Genomic DNA, 17,697 nt, shown 5'->3' on the forward strand with positions numbered 1-17,697 from the left:
AAGTGAGACCTTCAACCTAAAAAAATTTAAAGTGAGACCTTCAACCAAAACCAACCCTTGGTGCATCTACCACTCTCATCTACTACTTCTTATTCTCAAGTTTGCATTTCACTATTCCTACAAAACATCAAATCAGCTTGCGCCACCTGTCTTTCTTTTTCTTTAGTTTTCGTTTTTAATTTTTTTTTTTAACTGGAATGTGGGATATGATGTCGTTTCCCACGCCAGTACTCTTCCTCCCCAATCCCCATCTCTAATCGCGTGTTTCATCTCCCTTTCTACCCACTCCACTGTACATTCATCATCTTCTTTTGCCTTGACTTCTCCTTCCCTGCTTTCTTTTTCTCCACTTTCATCCAAACCCTAGCTGTGTTTCCGTGTTTATGTTGTTCTCTCCACCCACTTCTCATCAATCCATCAATTGTGTCATTTCGATTGATCTGATGAGGCCTTTCTTTCCGTCGCCGGTTCCTGTTCATTCGTCATTCCCTCTCCCCAGTAGCCAATTTTTAGGGTTGAATGCATCTACAAAGGTCGATTATGTGGTCAAATTGTCAGTATCAATCCAAATCTCCATTAATTTCTTTAGATTTTTGCATTAGGATTACCTACATCTACTAGAGCTGTGGTCCTATCAGTTCAGTTTCAAATTTTGGCTTTAAATACCCCATGCTGTGAACTCCCATTCAACACAATTCCATATCCCAATTTTCAGATTCCTATTCGTTCTGTTTGAAATTTGAAATCTCCTCTATTTCCACTGATTTCACTGATCTGTTTTATTTCTCCATTTTCTGCACAGATGAACTCCATTTGAAACTTATGCCCCGGTAGAGAAGCATGGAAGATCAGAGCAAGGGTTATTAGGAAGTGGGAGATGGCACCAACGGTTGAACCTTCTAAACTAGATGCTTTGCTACTTGTCTTGATTGATGCTGAGGTAATTTTCTCTCTTTATTTGTTTTTAACTGGTTGAAAGGCTTAAATGGAATTTTACAATGTCAATGAGCTTGAAATCATGGCTGCTGCTGAATATTTTATGTCAATAGATATTGAATGGGATCTAACTAGAAGGTATATTAGCACTGGTACAGCAAATAAAGGCAGAAATTTGTGGCTTAATATTGTGTAAAATCAGTCTAAAATGGCATTTGCCTTAGAAGTGTTGGATTTTTGTTACCTATGAATACTGAATCTTGACTTATTATTTATGACAAATTTATATTGATTACCCTTTTTATACTACAGGTATGTAACAACTGCTGTGACTTCAGTTCATGAAATGGAAAATGGTTTCAACATATGGTCTTTCAATGGCAAGCATCTTTATCGTATATTGCAGGATCACTTCTTTCAATTAGCTTATAGAAGAAAAGATATTGAAGGCAAGAAATAAAGATCCAAATTAATTTCATTAGCATGGATGGTTGTTTCCTATTCATTTTTCCCCATTTTTCAATGTAATTATATTAAGGTGCAAATGAGAACTGTCGGTGCTCAGATAAATAGTCACATAACTTTTTATGTACTTTTCCAACTGATATGTGAGGAGTTGAGTTAGAGAGTTGATCCAAATATCTCTACTTTATCTATGTTGTGCTGTCAAAGCATGGTTCCTTATATGCAAATAGGTACTTTCCTCAAGAATATAGAATTTCTATATAATTGAAAATCTTTCTTTTATCTGCAGGTTCCAGAAGCATCAATTTTCTTTACAGAAGATATGAGAAAGGTTCTAGCTGTTTGGTTTAGAAATCTTACAATATAAAGACAGAACCAATAGGAAGAGTTAGATAGTGATGGAATAATAGACTTAATAGATTATAGATGTTTTAACTGTACTTAACATTGTATGTGTTTGGTGTATTGCTTTTTAGTTAAAAAATTCTTATTCCTTTAGGATAATTTAATATACCTATGTTTCTTTCCTATTCTTTACATGAGTAGTTTGAATGTGTCTCTGCTTAGCACACTTAGGAACTAAGAAAAACCTTATTAAAGGAAGAGAAGTTTATTGTAGGCTAAACTTCTCTGATGCAGTGCAGTGGAATCTAACTTTTGGCTTTTTTTTACCCAAGTAGCAATATGATTTTGTTATCGATTAATTCTTAAATAACAGTGAAAGAGTTGAGATAAATTTATATGCGTGAAGTCATATTAGTATTTGATACTGCAATAAATAAATTGAATTAAACAGACTAAATTTTTTGTGTTTCAGATTGTGAAGACACTAAGTGTGCTGCAGTGAAGATTGTATTAACACCACCAAAGGCAAAGAAGAAGGCACTCAAGAAAAAGACATGTACTTTCCAACAGCTCTAGGTAAGACCTAGGAGTAAAGGAGCTGAAGAGAATCAGTTTTTTGATAGCCATCTTGCTCCAATTTACAGAATTTAACAGGTTATTGCATTGTCCCACTTTATGTTAGCACCTTTGAATTTAGTAATTTTGAACTATGATTTTTGTTGTATCTATCAATGTAATGTGATTTAACTAATTTGATATCCTTAAATATAGAAATTTTTATGATTCTGTTTTCATCTTAATTAATCTGTCATACTCATTTTGTTGCTAAAGTAGAAATGAGAAAGAGGAGCATGATAAAAAAGCATTAAAGCCTACAATGACAAAAAAATGATTAGTCACTCTCTTTCTCTCTGCATTTCTTTACTATTTATCAGCGCTTGCATTTGCAAATTCTGTGTTTAATGAATTTTGTTCTATAAAATTTGGTTCACTCAACTCTTAAGAAGTCTAAAATACTGTTGACTTGAATCATAAGAGAATGCATATTATTTACTTCGATATTATCTGAAGTGAAGACTCATCTATGTTGGTCTCACATCCACAATTGGTTGGACTTGTGACAAAAGCTTACCAATTTACACTTTTGATTCCTTTGATGAAAGTTGTTAATGCCGCAATGGTTTGTTTTTCTGTAAACCCACACTTGCAGGTTATGGTTGCAAGTCATAGTGAGAAAAAATGTGCAGAAGGCATTGGTGCACTGAAGTTTTTAGGACAACTTGATGACAGGCCCCAAAATGAGGGATGACTTGCAACATGGCACATCTTAGGTTTCTACTTAACCCTTAGAAATTAATTTAATATATTTAAGGTTGAACTTAGGGGCTAATTTGGCTCCAACAGCACACATACATTTCAGCATTTATGTGCCATGGTTTTTTCACACCCCAATACTATTTACACCTTATATTTATCTCTCTTCTTTTCTCATCACAATTCTCATTTGCTCTCATTTCTCTTTCCTTTTCATTCTTACTTACAATTTTAGCAAGTACGAAAACATTTTTATCTCCTACTTATGTATTAGATAACCACTTTTAATTTCTTAATGCTATAAGGCTATACCAATGGTGGTAGAAATTGGATTGAAGAAAAAAAGAGTAAGGAATAAATATGATGTTTTAAGTCCATGAATAACAAAGTTCTAGATTCAGGAAACAACTCATTATGCCTTTGGTGGGTGTTCTCTTCTTCAAAGTTGGTATAATGTTATCTTCTGATTTTATATTGTCACTTCAATTAAAGATTATTGATTTAACTATTTAAAATGTGAAACTTTCTTAGTAATGTGTGTCTAGACCACCTTCCCAGCATCAACACCTGAGAGTTTCAGTTTAATTTAGCAAGATGTGGTCTAGACTATTTATAAATGGAATCCTTCCTTTTGGCCCTCTTTCCATATTTTTTGTGTTTAGAAAAGGATTCTTCTATGCAATCTGTTACAATCTTATGCTGGGTCTCAAATGGTTTATTATGTATAGCTTATATTCCAACTACAACTAAAGTTTCTATCATTGGCATTCCTTCTCCAACTACTTGGAAACCTCACCCTTCCTCCTTATCCTCTTAGCTGGATAGTCCAAATTTTCTACACTTGGAGTTCATTCTCTTAATACAGTATTATCATGTATGTGAATTCCCGCGGCCTTTTTCCTTCATTTTATGTCCTTTATTTGAGATGGGTTTCCTGGGTCTTATGTTTCTTTTTCCTCCCTCTACTAAGTTTTCATCTCCCTTTCTACGTTTAACTTTTCCTACCTTATTTTTTGTATGTTTTGACATTTGAACGTTCTATTTCCACCATTGCGCTGTGAGAGATGCGTTCATCTTGCATGGAAACTATTTTGGTTTTCTTAATAATTTTCAGTTTTTGGAATTTTGGTCAGGAAGAAGAGTTATTGAAGAATAAGCACCTGGAGGAGGTATCTGATATGGAGAATAAGCAACCTTACCCAAGACCAACTCCATTCTATTCATTGGGAGAAAGTTGCGGCCGGTAGGCCCGCCTCCTTTATATTTCTTGGAGTTCATATTGTTTGGTTGTCTATCTTTTCTTTACCTGTTTTTCCTGATTTTCAAAAGGGGTTCAAACTCATATTATGTGTTTGTTCTCTTTCACATCATCGTAGTGAATAATTATGTTCCATTTGGTATGGTGAAGTACATTAGTCCCAAGATAGAGGCTTAGATGTAGGGTTTTCATTGAGTATCCTTTTATCCCATGAATTCACAAGATACTGTTAGGAAAATTTGTTGAGATCTTGCAATCAAAACAGTATAGTAGTAAAGGTTGATCTGATTTTAGGCATTATCATCGATGTTTACGTTGTTTATCATATGCTTTTATGCTATATATCTTAGTCTAATTCTGAAGTTTGATTTATTTTGAATTGTACTATTTGCAACCTTCTTCTTTTCTTGCTCTTTCTTTTAATCTTATCAAAAATATCTTTGGATGCACTCGAGTGGTTAATTATATGCTTAAATTGAAACTGAGTTTCCATACTTTGATTTCCTGGCTACAATTGTTCTATTTTTCTCTCTAATGAATGTTTGTTTTGCTTTGTTGCACTTTGGCGACAAATTACTATGTAACTTCTACTAACAACTTCTACCTAATATCCGGCTCTACTATCTTGACTTATTAGGTGTTTGTGAAATAAAGAGAGAAAATAAAATTGTGTAAGGTTACAGATTGAAGATTAGAAAGCTATTTAGTCCATGTAGGAGAAGACTTTAGTTGTTGTATTTTACTTGATAATGTTCATCTATTGTATTCAAAATATACTAAACTTTACATAATTTCTTCTGCCATGTTTCAAATTTCCTTACAAGGCTTATTATATAGAGTTTCTCCAAAAAGCTACCCCGATGCATACATAATGCATACCACACTGAACTAACTAACAATCTCTTCCGTGGTTTCCTTATAAAAATACAAAGTTCAGATCATTCCTTTGAGATAGCATCAATTATATCACCACTTGACAGGCTTTTTGCCTTGATGAACTTCAAGGATTCCAGTTCGCATCAATAAAATTGTCTCACTATTCACCTTCTCTTATTTATAAGGTAAGCTTAATACTGCTAGATGTTAGCATTGTAGGATTCCAGTTCTTATGTTTTAGTTTTTAACTTTGACCAATGCTTTTAAAAGTTCGAAGTAAGGTACTCAACTCAAACTGTTAAATTTGAGCCTTTGAAATGACAAGTAATTTACTAGGACAATCCTAACAATACAGCTAGAGCTAATTCTGTTCGATTTTTTGACTCCTATTTTTTCATGTCTTATGGCTAATTAGAAATAGGTGATGAATAAATGGATGGACATCAACTGTGTGCAGAACTTTCTCTAAGCCTCAATGCTCGGGAGGTTTTAGGTAAGTTTACTTCTTTTTCTTTCTTCCCCTCCCCCCAGTGTTAATGTCTATCTGCATAAACTCTTCTATTTAGATTTATCATGGTGGTTAGAGAGAATTAATACAATAAGAACAAGTAGTGGATGTGAGTTGCTACTTTTCAGTTTGACTTTTACCAATTTCATATAACTTGCCGTGTGTTTGTTTTGTATTGTTTGCATAGATTATACTTTGATCTTCCTTTTATTAGTTGTCAAGTTAAAAGTGTGGGAATGGTTGAGAGCTAGAAGCTGCCACTTCACACATGCTACCTATGAATGGTTCAATGAACCAATCCTCTGCCTACTCGATTATTAGATGGAAGGAATTTTTAAGTTTACTGGTTTTGTTAATTTGTACCGATACACTTGCAATACTTTGGCTCTTTGTCAAATTATTGAATCTCTTTTTGTATAGGGTTTGGGGGTACCCTTTTACCCCCTTGAATGTATCATTGCTTATAAAAAACAATCTTTGTTGCTCAAGCTGGATAATGGTTGGGTTCACAGCTTTTAGTGCCTCATTGTACAAAGCTAGGAATATTTGCCTTTGACTTGCTAGGTGTGGATATTATGAGAAAACCAAAAAGACAAACGAGATGGAATTTGAGGATTGTGTCACTTTTGTGTGCTTCTTAATTGGATGTTATGATTCACGAGATGTAGCTTGGCTGTTGTCTTCTTTGTATGTTAGATATGTTAATCTATTCAATATGGAGTGGTAAAGAAACACATGGTATTCATTATTTTACTTAATGAGAAGAGGTAGTGAAGTTCATTGCCTCAAGTATGTGAATTCAATTTTTGAATGACAGTCTCATAATATGAGGGCGGGAGTACTCTAATTTATTAGTTAAATAATTCCAATATACTTCAATTCATTTTAGCATTCTAAGACGAGACGAATAAGCAAGTACAACTGCGGTTCACATCCAAAGATAGTAGAGAAAATAACAACTAAGTAAAAAATGTGACTGAAAAATATCCATTTACTGTTTGACAAATTAGTTTTTAGATTTTAACAATATAAAAACAGAAAATTTTATTTGATAGAAATTCTTATGGAAAATTAGTTGTAAAAGAGAGTTATTTAATAAATATAAAGAATGTTTTTGTTTTAAATTTTAATTTTTTCAATCTCCTAAAATATCTCATCTAGTCAGTTTTTAGGATAATTTTGTATTTTTTAAATTCAAAACAATAGATGATAATAATCTAATCTTCTTTTATACTGTATTTTTTTATTTCTTATCTACTTTATTTGTTTTATCTCTTATTATTTTTTTTATAAAATTTTACATCTAAGTGACGAAATATTATCTTGCTATACTTCCTTTCAATAATGATCTTTCCAAAAAACATTCTCATGTTTCACAATTTTCACTTACCAATGCTTCTAAGAACTAATTAATTAAATCTATTATTATCATTTTTGGATTTTATAAATATAAACTAAGTTTTAAAAAATACTATAATTAGTAATGTTTGGTAGCTTTTCCGTTTTTTTTTTATCTGGTATCAGTTATGTGGTGTATTGAACTTAGAAGCTATTACATAGTTTTTTTGCCGAACACCGGCGAACATAGGATGCAATGAAGACACCGGCGAACAAGATGTTACCCAGAACATTGTCTTCAAGGAAGTTTTTCAAAGGATTTACAACAATTATGTGTATGATTTATCTAATTTCATGCTCTTTTGTGGGGTACTATTTCAATTGAACAACATTTGAGCAACATCCATTACATACTTATTTGTACCTCTTTATATAAGTTATTATCACATTTTTACAGTAAAGATTTGCGCCAAAGAACACGTCGACAGGGGGTCAAACACAATTAACATTTGAAACCCATATATATATATAAAAGAAAGGTAAAACATTTCAACATAAACATAAGATAATAATGATATATAAGTGTTTGACCAATTAAAATTGTATGTCTTAGAAAATACGTCATCGAATTTTGAATAATTGTAGTTAATAGTGGAGTTCGTGAAAATTTATCCGCGCATCGCACGGACAAACGGGTATAATACTAGTAAGTCATAACCCAGAGATGCAAATCCAAAGGTTCCCTATCCCATCTACCTCTAAAATAAAAAAAAAAAACCTCATGCAAATTCTATGGAAAAACAACAACCAACTAAAAATCTGAAAAACGGAGAAGCAATTAACAACTAACGCTAGCTTTATTCCATTTCAGCATCAATAATTCACATGCAGTGACCCTATCCAAATGCATGAAAAAATTATACATCTTAAGAATTAAATTAACACTAAACTTACCTTGTGTCATTTTCTCAATTTCCTTCTCTATCTCTGGTCTTGATCCTTTCCCTTCTCACCCAGCATTTGTTTCTGAGATTCAGTTTCCTAACCTGAGAATATATACAAGTCCAGAAAAAAGGATGACATCATGTTAAGTAAATGCTAAATTAATTTCAACTTTAAGATGACGTAATAAAATGATAATTTGTTGTAAATTACAAGTCACATTTATTTGATTCATTGACATGGAGTACATATGTTATATAAAAGCTATAAATTATGAGTTCTGCCCGGTACATTGAACGTACGTTATGTGAACCCTTGACGTGGCTATCTATGTTCAATGTCTATCAACAATATCCAATAGAATTATTAGATAGTTCACCTTTTAAAGCATATATTGAATGCTCAATTTTTTAGCGTTATCTTTAAAGAAAGATTTGTTAGTAATGATTTACCCACTTAATAAATTTTGGAATATTATGAGTTTTATAAAATATTATAAATTTTTTATTGTCATTTTATAAAAACAATATCAAGTATTAATTACAAAAAGTATTAATTACAATATTAACTACAAATATAAATTGAAGAAATTTTAAAATATTGAAATCAATTAAGTACTATTTTTATATGTGAAAATATTATTTTATATGTAAAAATATTATTAATTAAAAGTAATAAATGTTATATATTATATATCATATTATATATTATATTATATTTTAAATATACTATATATTTTAGTCAAAATTACTTGAGAAAAATAATTATGACCAAATTTGATAAATTTAAATTAATAAATAATTTTTATGCTACTAAAGTAATACTAACTATAAATTTAAATTTTAAAATTACTTTATTGTTTTTAAATGTATAAAATAATTATGTTATTATAAATTATTATGACATAAAATGTATAACTTGATTTGAAATATTTTTAATTAGTTAATGATTCTTTAAATTATTATATAAATAAATAATTTAAATTACTTCATTGCTAATTATTAAACATCAACTATTAAATTTTAGTAATATTAATTATTATTTACAGAGATTATTCTAAATGTTTTATTAAAATATGTCAACACATTTTAAATTTATTTCCTAATTAAAAAATATTTCAATATTTATTTACTTAAACTATAAAAAAAATTATATAAATGTTAAAAATATTAGAAATAAGTCCATTCAACGCACGAGTGTTATATCCAGTATAAAGATAAATTTAAATCAATCATTAAAATGTTGTAATAGTGAATATTAAATATATTTGCTTATATTTTATTTTATGATTACATCACATGTATACTCAATGTTATAGAACTCTAATCGATCATTGACTCAGTTAAGGTCAATGAGTCAATGGTTCAATCAGATTTATATTAATTATAATATATATATATATATTTCATTTAAAAAAATATTTATAAAAGTGGGAAATATTTCATAAGTAAAATTAAAGATTTTTACTTCACAGTATATTCATTTTTATGTCCAACTATTCTAAAAAATAGGTTTGGCTTAGTAATATTCTTGCATATGCTACCTTGTAACTATAAGTGTCTGTGCTCAATATTGAGTTGGTGGAACCATCCTTTTTTTCGGTTAAGTTTGATTTTGATCGGCTTGATAACATGTTCGATCCAACTTAAGAATCAGATCGGTTACAGTTCTGATTCACAATCTAACTAGTCGGTCTTTTGTGAGTTTCATAACTATATATGTTAGAGGAAATTATGAGATGCAATACTCATCATGTGACACAACTGTCATGTACACATATTCCTTTTAATTTGAAAGTCTTGAAGGACTTTGTTTACATCTAATTGATGTAACGATAAACTATGGGTTGAAAATATCAAAATCATTGAAGGATTTAAAATGCCAGAAAATTTTATTTCAAACATTGAAGTAATATTTTGAATGAGAAAGTTTTATATATCGAACAAATTGAATGTGATTGGCAGGACCGGTTAGATCATCCCGAGTCTTATGATGCGAAAGTATATGAATTCATATGAGCACCCATCGAAGAGCCTGAAGATTCTTCAATATAATGAATTCATATATATTGTTCTCATGACCAATTAATAATTGGTGAAATATATGAGTTTGAATCTCTCATAGTCTTGAGTATATTAGATGCGATACATGTGCACGTATTCAATCTTTTTATGGGTCATTTAAGTATTTCATAAATTTATCGATGCGTCGACTAAATGGTCAAATATATGTCATCAACTCTCAATATTGATAGAGTGAAAATTTCAACCTTGATCAAGTTGGTAAATGACGTGATTTTGAATATCTAGTTGCACATGTTCGTACTTAAATGATCTAGCTGAGTTGTTTAGTTAAATGCCTCCTATTTATAGCTAGACAATTACATATAAGAAAAAATATCCTTATTTAGGGACATGTGATTTCACAATTAGCAGCATTGACACGCATCAACCCAACAATTCATTAGAATTCTCCCTATTCCAATTGGTTCATGGCCAGGAACCTAATATCTCTCATCTAAGAATTTTCAATGTGCGTTATATATTTTCAATTTCTCCACCACAACGCACTAAGGTGGGACCACAAGGAAAGCTGAGATTATGTAATCAATTTGAGTCATTACCAATAGATATTTCATATCTTACTTGTTGTTTCTCAGCATTAGGGGGAGAGCAAAATTAAGCAGCTCCGAAAATTTGTAAAGAATGCATATGTATACTCACACTATGAACCAGAAGTTCAAAAGATGCATTCTCTAACCTAAAAGAAATTATTAAATCCCTTATATGCTACAAATACCCTTCTCTAACTGAATATCTGAGTTGGAATATTTATTATTAGACTAAGGCATGCCTAAAACTTGGTTCAAAAAGATATATCCTAGAGAAGGATGATGGTCTTGTTGAGGAGGAAAATTATCTTGAAAAGTGTAGAGACTACAAAAATGTTTATTCCTCCTGAAGAGGTTCAGGTACCTGTAATTATTTATTTAAGAGATCTCATATGATTATCTCTACAAGTTAAAACAAGGAACCAAGAACATAAAGAATTGTCGACATGTTGAAGTAGCGTTCAATATTAGAAATATGTTCGAGAATCTTAAACTCGAAAATGAATGGGTGTGATTGGCCATAAATAAAAATAAGCAATTCATTTGCTGAATTTAAGGGTCTTGGGACCTCACGTCTATACCATAAAGGTATAAAGACAATAAGGCTTTAAAGAGTCTTTGTAGTAAAATGAAATAATGTTGCCATATTTAAGACACATGTGATAATCGTGGTGGATACTTAGAATTACAACTTATTTGTACGACTCACTTGAGATTGATATCTATATAAAACTCCTTGAAGATTGTAAGATGCCTAAAGCACACAATTCATGTTCTCAACAATGAACAAATTACTAGATTGAAGCAATCTAGATGATTATTTGCTTAAGGACGGTCACAATATGACCCAACAAACTCATGCATATTTATAACGGGATATGAGATTGTTTTGTCATAATTAATGTTTTTGGCAATGATTTATTGGGACTTTAGAAGAGCTCCCAAAAGCTATAGATTTGCTAACGAAAGAATTTGAGATAAAAGGGTTGAAAATAAAAAATTTGTCTAACCTTATTAATTGAGTATCTAAAGGCTGAGGTGTTTATGTAACAAGGGACTTATATTGCAAAGGTACTAAAAGGATTCTATATGGACAAATCATGTCCATTGTGTACTCTATTGATTGTAATGTAAATAAAGATCATTTTAGACCTCGAGAAAAGAATGAAGAATTACTTGGTCTTGAAGTACCATATCTTAGTGCTATCGGAGCATTAATGCATCTTGCTAGCCATACTCGACCTGATATATCATTTGTTGTTAACTTATTAGCAAGATATGGTTCTTCGCCTACACGAAGACATTGGAATGGAATATAACAAGTCTTTCGTTATCTTAAAGGCACAATGGATATGAGTTTATTTTTCCCATATATGTCCAAGCTTTATCTAATTGGTTATGCATAAGCTGGATATTTGTCTAAGTATCTCAAACAGGTTACTTGTTTACATGTGGAGGAACAAACATTTCATGAAGATCTGTGAAACAAACTATGATAGCCACCTTAGCTAACCATGCAGAAATATTATCATTACAAGAGGCAAGTTCATAATGCATTTGGCTGAGATCTGCGATTCAATGCGTACTTGATACTTGTGGTCTGTTCCTCTGGAAAAATGCCGCCAACAACTATATACGAAGATGATACTGCATGCATTGCTCAAACAAAAGAAGGATACATCAAGGGAGATAGAAAAAAGTACATATTGATGAGCAATATTTTACCCACTTTTCATAGCCTTAATTCGTCATTATTGATGAATATTCGTAATAAATTAACCTTGCTTGACAGAGATTTCTATTATTTGGTCTAATTACATTATTTATTATTTTCAGGTCATATTTGCATATTTGGCGGCAAGGGCATTTTGAGAATTGTGGATTGAAGATAATATTTGTACTGAAGAGTGAAGATTGTATTTTAAGATATCTTAGGATTTAATATCAGAATAAATAATCCTTAGGATTCAAAATGATTTAAGTTTGTTATTTTAGGATCTTATCTGTAGGATTTATCTTTATCTTTTAGGATTTGATTAGGATTTGATCTCAGCTCTATTTAAGGATTTGTGCTGAGACAAACAATTTACCTTCTACTTTATTATTCTAATGCAATTTAGTTTTTCAGTAATATTAGAGTTCTGCTAGGTTTTATGCTTTTAATCTCTATTCTCTTCTCCAATAATATTGCTGATTTCGCCCATTCCATGGAAGGCTAACTTCCTTGGATCGAATTCCTTTGCAACGTATATCGCGCTCTTGAGGTATAGTCCTTAATGTAGAATTCGTTCTTAATTAATATTCTTAATCTCTACTTCTGATTTAGGTTTGCTTAATTCCGTAATCTAGAATTAGAAGATGATGCATGTTCGCTTAGTCCATGTTAGGTCGTAAACGGTTCTTAATCGCTTAGTTAACTAATTCACGAACTAGGTAATTAATAAGAAAGAATTGATCTTTTTATACCAATGATTGAGTAGCGATATACTGAACAAAGGAATTCGTCTGTTTTACTTGATTGTGTTAATCCGTTTATTTACTTTTACTTGTCTACTTAAACTGAACCATAAAACCGCCAGTGTGTGTGCGTTCTTGAATCTTTGTTGAAACTATAATCCTTGGGAAATGACCTAGGAGTCACTTCCTAGTTACTGTAAGACCAAGAATTGGTCATGTAGTGCAACTCTATGTTTTGATGATTACAAGTTAATTATTGTATATGAACAATTATGGTACTCTAACGTTGTTCTCTGAGTGTTTAAATTGACAGGCTCTGACTCTTGTCTAGAAACACACTTATCAGAAGCACAAGAAAAAAGAGTAGCCAACACAATGCTTTCGCTTTCACTATGTTTTGTTTGAACAGTAGTATATGCTTCAGAAGTTCTGAAGATTATAAGCTCTGATGTGGATTCGGATCACTTCAAGTTCTGATGACCATAAGGTCCAGAAGCTAAGAAATGAAGACTCTGAAGTCCAAGAGTAAGCTGACTCTGAAGACCAAGTACTTCCAACTCTAATGACTAGAAGTTCTGATGAACAGTCTAGAACCAGAAGCTACGAAGGTTAGAGGATCCAAGCTTTCCTCAGACTCTGATCTCATAAGCTACACGCGTCCCAACATGAAGCGTCGCCAGATCAAAAGTCAACTAGGATAAGGCTCACGTTGCTTTCCAAGTACAAAAACAATTGTACAATTCTGACGGCCTTACCTAAGATGTTCAGCCATAGCAGAATCTGGAAGTTCTGGATTTTCCCTCCAACGGTAACATTCCATGCAACGGATACAACCCTAATCCTTGAAGTATAAATAGAGGCTGAAGTTGGAAGAAAGAAGCTAAGAAACTTTGTGCAAAACTCAAGCAAATATTCAACCGATCAATTAGCAATCTTTCTTCATTTGTTCTTATTGTGTTTACCTTAGCTTTCTTAGAAGCACTTCATTGTAAACCAAAACCTTTCAAACAGTGAGTTTGTATTTCCTTAAGGGACCAAGTTTGGTCATATCCTTGAGAAGACTAAGAGAGTGAATCTTAGTGTTTGCTAGTTCATTGTATTGTTAGTCACTGAGCAGGTTGCTAGTGCAGTTGTAACAAACATTGAATAGTGGATTGCCTTCATTCTAAGAAGGAAGAAATCACCTTAACGGGTGGACTGGATTAGCTTGAGAGATTATCAAGTGAACCAGGATAAAATACATGTGTGTTTTTCTTCATCTCTTATTCTTGCACCTTGTGCTATTTGTTCCGAAAAGATTTGTCTAAATCTTTGAGTGGGAAAAGTTTTATCTGAAAACGCTATTCAAACCCCCCCTTTCTATCGTTTTTCATACCTTCAGTTACTACAGTTTTTTCTTAAATCAATTATTAATTTGCATCGGGTACGGTCTTGGTCACATATCACTGAAAATCTTCTTCACTAATGATCTACAAAATAATGGTGACATAAACATCCAACAAATTCGTTCAAGTGATAATTTGGCAGACTTATTTACGAAGGTTCTTCCATCTACAACATTTGAAAAGCTTGTGCAGAGTATTAGAGTTTTCCGGCTCAAAGATCTCAATTAAAATGCATTGTACTCTTTTTTCCTTAACCATGTTTTTTCCAATTGGGTTTTTCTTGGTCAGGTTTTTAATAAGGCAATGTACAAAGACGAACTATAGAATGATGTACTCTTTTTCCTTCACTAGGTTTTTATCCCACTGAGTTTTTTCTAGTAAAGTTTTGATGAGACACATTCTTAAGGGATGGTAATCCAAGGGGGAGTGTTATGAATATTTGGATGCCCATCAGAATTAAGAGTACATGGGTCAGGTCCACATGTATACTTGTTCAACACTCCAAACCCAATATTTATAATATTATAAATACAAGGGAGGCTGCACCTAGCATATCATTCCCATCAGACTATTTCTCTATCTCTCATTTCTCTCTTACTTGCTTTCGCTTTATTCAGAACAATTTCTACATTTTAATTATAACTAAATTATTATCAAATTATTATATCGTAATTAATATAGGGGTCATTAGAGGATGAAAGGAAATTGACATGTTATTAATGTCATCATCTCACAATTCTGCTAGCTAGCGCGCATAGGGTGGAGGTTTGGAGAAGATCAAGACTTGCAAGTTGCAATTGAGATGAAACCATGGAAAATATAAATTGATAAACAATGATGTTCATAAGCAGAAGAAGAAAATACAAATTGAGGAAACATGGAAGAAAAGTGGATGTTAGGGAGTGGAGTAAGCATGCTGAATCTTCAAGTCCCACATCGTGAAGGGGCCTATTCAAAGAGAGTAAACTTGATGTCACGAGCAAAAGCAGGACAAGCACGTGACTCGTGCGTATTTCACAACGGAGGCATCATGCCATTTTCCTTGTACAAATTTGTACATAAGTTTCATTCCTTGATCTATTTTCTAATCATAACTTGTGTCAAAAGTAAATGTTTCTCCATTAGTTAGAAATTCAATTAGAGTTAGTCATAAAAAATTAAATGGAAATCAGTTATGGAAATTGGAAATCTTCAAATTCATAATCCCAAATGTAATTAAATTACAAACAATTTTTCCATATACTCAAGACAAGAGTTCAGATGAGATAGTAAACATGCCAAGATTTGGATCTAATTAACCAAGAGCAAAAGTCTTTATAGCATTTCTCAAGTTTTGATTTATATGGTTTATCACTCTAAAGCCATAACTATAGTTTAATTAGAGTACTCTAGGGTTCTGCAAATAGCATGAAGTCTCTACATTCTTGACAATCGCAATCCTCAAAGCGACACTTGATGCAACCTCCACAGTAACAAGATGAGCAACCTTCGCATAATGAATAGCGAGGACAAACCCTGCAACTCCTAACACTTGATCTCTCTTCTTCATGATCACAAGTTATTCTAAAAAACATGGAAATTAGAAACTTTAGGATAAAATCTAAATACTATATCAAAAACTTTAATATTTGTAAGCTTTGTGAATTGAGAGGAACTTACTTCTGATAAGGCCAATCAGAACAACTCCACATTTTGTTGTTCATAGCAGCATGGTAGATGCGGATTTCGTCCCTGCAGTTGAGACGAAACTTGCGCCTCTTGTTGCAGCTTGAACAGCAAATGAATTCATCCCTGTGAAAGTTTCGCTTCCGGTTCACAGAATCTATCCAGTTAGACACGTTTGCTTGATGTGTGTAATATTGTAACAAAGGTGTCTTTGAAATTGGAACTCTGTCCTCTTTTTCCTCATGAACCCAGATGTTGTTTTTCCATTTTCCACCCCCTTCTTTTCCAGCATGTTTCTCAAATTCTTCTGGAGTCAAATTCTCTATTTTTTTACAAATAAAAAAATTTATGGAAACTTTAGTGTTCTCACTTGAAACTAATCAAAACATCAATGATTTTTTATCTTAATTATTTAAGAAAAATGATAGCAATACTCTCAAATAATGCATCTTGTTCCTGAACTATTGTTTACTATGTAAAACGATGAATGAGATATTAATTGAATTTGTTTCAAATTGAAAAGATCAAAGTAAAGAACTTACCTAGAGTACACTCAGAGCAACACTGACAAGTGATGAGAAATTGGCCTTTCCCATTGATTCTTAGCCTCCCAGCAAAATCTCCGTATTTTTTGTTTGTAGTGCCACAATAAACTTCAATATAGTCATTTCCTCTCTTGAAGTCTTGGATGGTTTTGAGCTCTTCTTCATTGAAATTTATCACATAACCACCATCATCTTGCAACACAAGATGTTTACTTCGTTTCAATGTTCCTGTGTATTCCATTCCAACACCAAAACAACTCCAATCCAATTAAGAATTATATAGACAAAATGAAATTACTTAAATTAAGCTCGTAAATTGGTGCAGATAATTGGTTACAATTACACAATAAAAAATTTAAATGTAGATGAAATACTTTGAGGCGTGAAAATGCTGAATGTTGGTATCGACAACATCACACTCATGACACATGAGAAATAAATTGAAGAATAGCAAAGATATGTTAATAAAGAGGCCTAATTAAATTTGGGAGTACTAAAAACACATCATCGTAGAAGGCTTTCCTAGGAGGTATTATTCTTGATCGATCATTTATGCCTAAGATATTTGTGACCAAAAAATTATTTGATTTGTGCGAAAGGCATGAAGAAGTTGCAACAGTTGAGAGCTTTTACACACTACTACAGAAGTATCAAATTAAAGTGAGACCTGAGAGATTTGGGAAAAGGTGAAACCCTAAAATCACACAACCTTTGTTTTCTGAAAGGCCAAAGAAAATAACATTACTAGAAGAACAAGCAATCCAATATAACAAAATTTTCCTATTCTAATAAACCCAGGTTCCCAACAGTAACAAGCAACACGATCGAACTGCCAATGGAACTGAACTTAAAACCACTACAGCATGACACTAAAATTACAGCACCCTTGGTGCATCTACCATTCTCATAACCCAGAGATTCAAACCCAAAGGTTCCCTATCTCATCCACCTCTAAAATCAAAAAACCTCATGCAAATTCAATGGAAAAACAACAACCAACTTAAAATCTAAAAAACAGAAAAGCAATTAACAACTAATGCTAGCTTTAGTCA

General features: G+C 32.1%; 1 protein-coding gene and 1 long non-coding RNA gene across 2 annotated transcripts; one reads left to right on the forward strand and one right to left on the reverse strand.

Moving 5' to 3' along the window:
• Window positions 1-5,083: 5,083 nt before the first annotated feature.
• LOC130742365 (uncharacterized) lies at window positions 5,084-6,186 on the forward strand. Its single transcript, XR_009021129.1, has 2 exons — window positions 5,084-5,379; window positions 5,610-6,186. It is a non-coding gene; the product is annotated as an uncharacterized LOC130742365 (long non-coding RNA).
• Window positions 6,187-16,090: 9,904 nt separating this feature from the next.
• Window positions 16,091-16,886, reverse strand: LOC130744587 (protein ULTRAPETALA 1-like). Its single transcript, XM_057596758.1, has 2 exons — window positions 16,643-16,886; window positions 16,091-16,422 (listed from the first exon to the last, which is right to left on the reverse strand). Exons 1-2 carry the CDS (start codon window positions 16,884-16,886, stop codon window positions 16,091-16,093), a joined length of 576 nt encoding a protein of 191 aa, XP_057452741.1.
• Between the last annotated feature and the right edge of the window lie 811 nt (window positions 16,887-17,697).

This window comes from Lotus japonicus, chromosome 3 (assembly GCF_012489685.1).
Source record: "Lotus japonicus ecotype B-129 chromosome 3, LjGifu_v1.2".
Lineage (NCBI taxonomy): Eukaryota > Viridiplantae > Streptophyta > Magnoliopsida > Fabales > Fabaceae > Lotus > Lotus japonicus.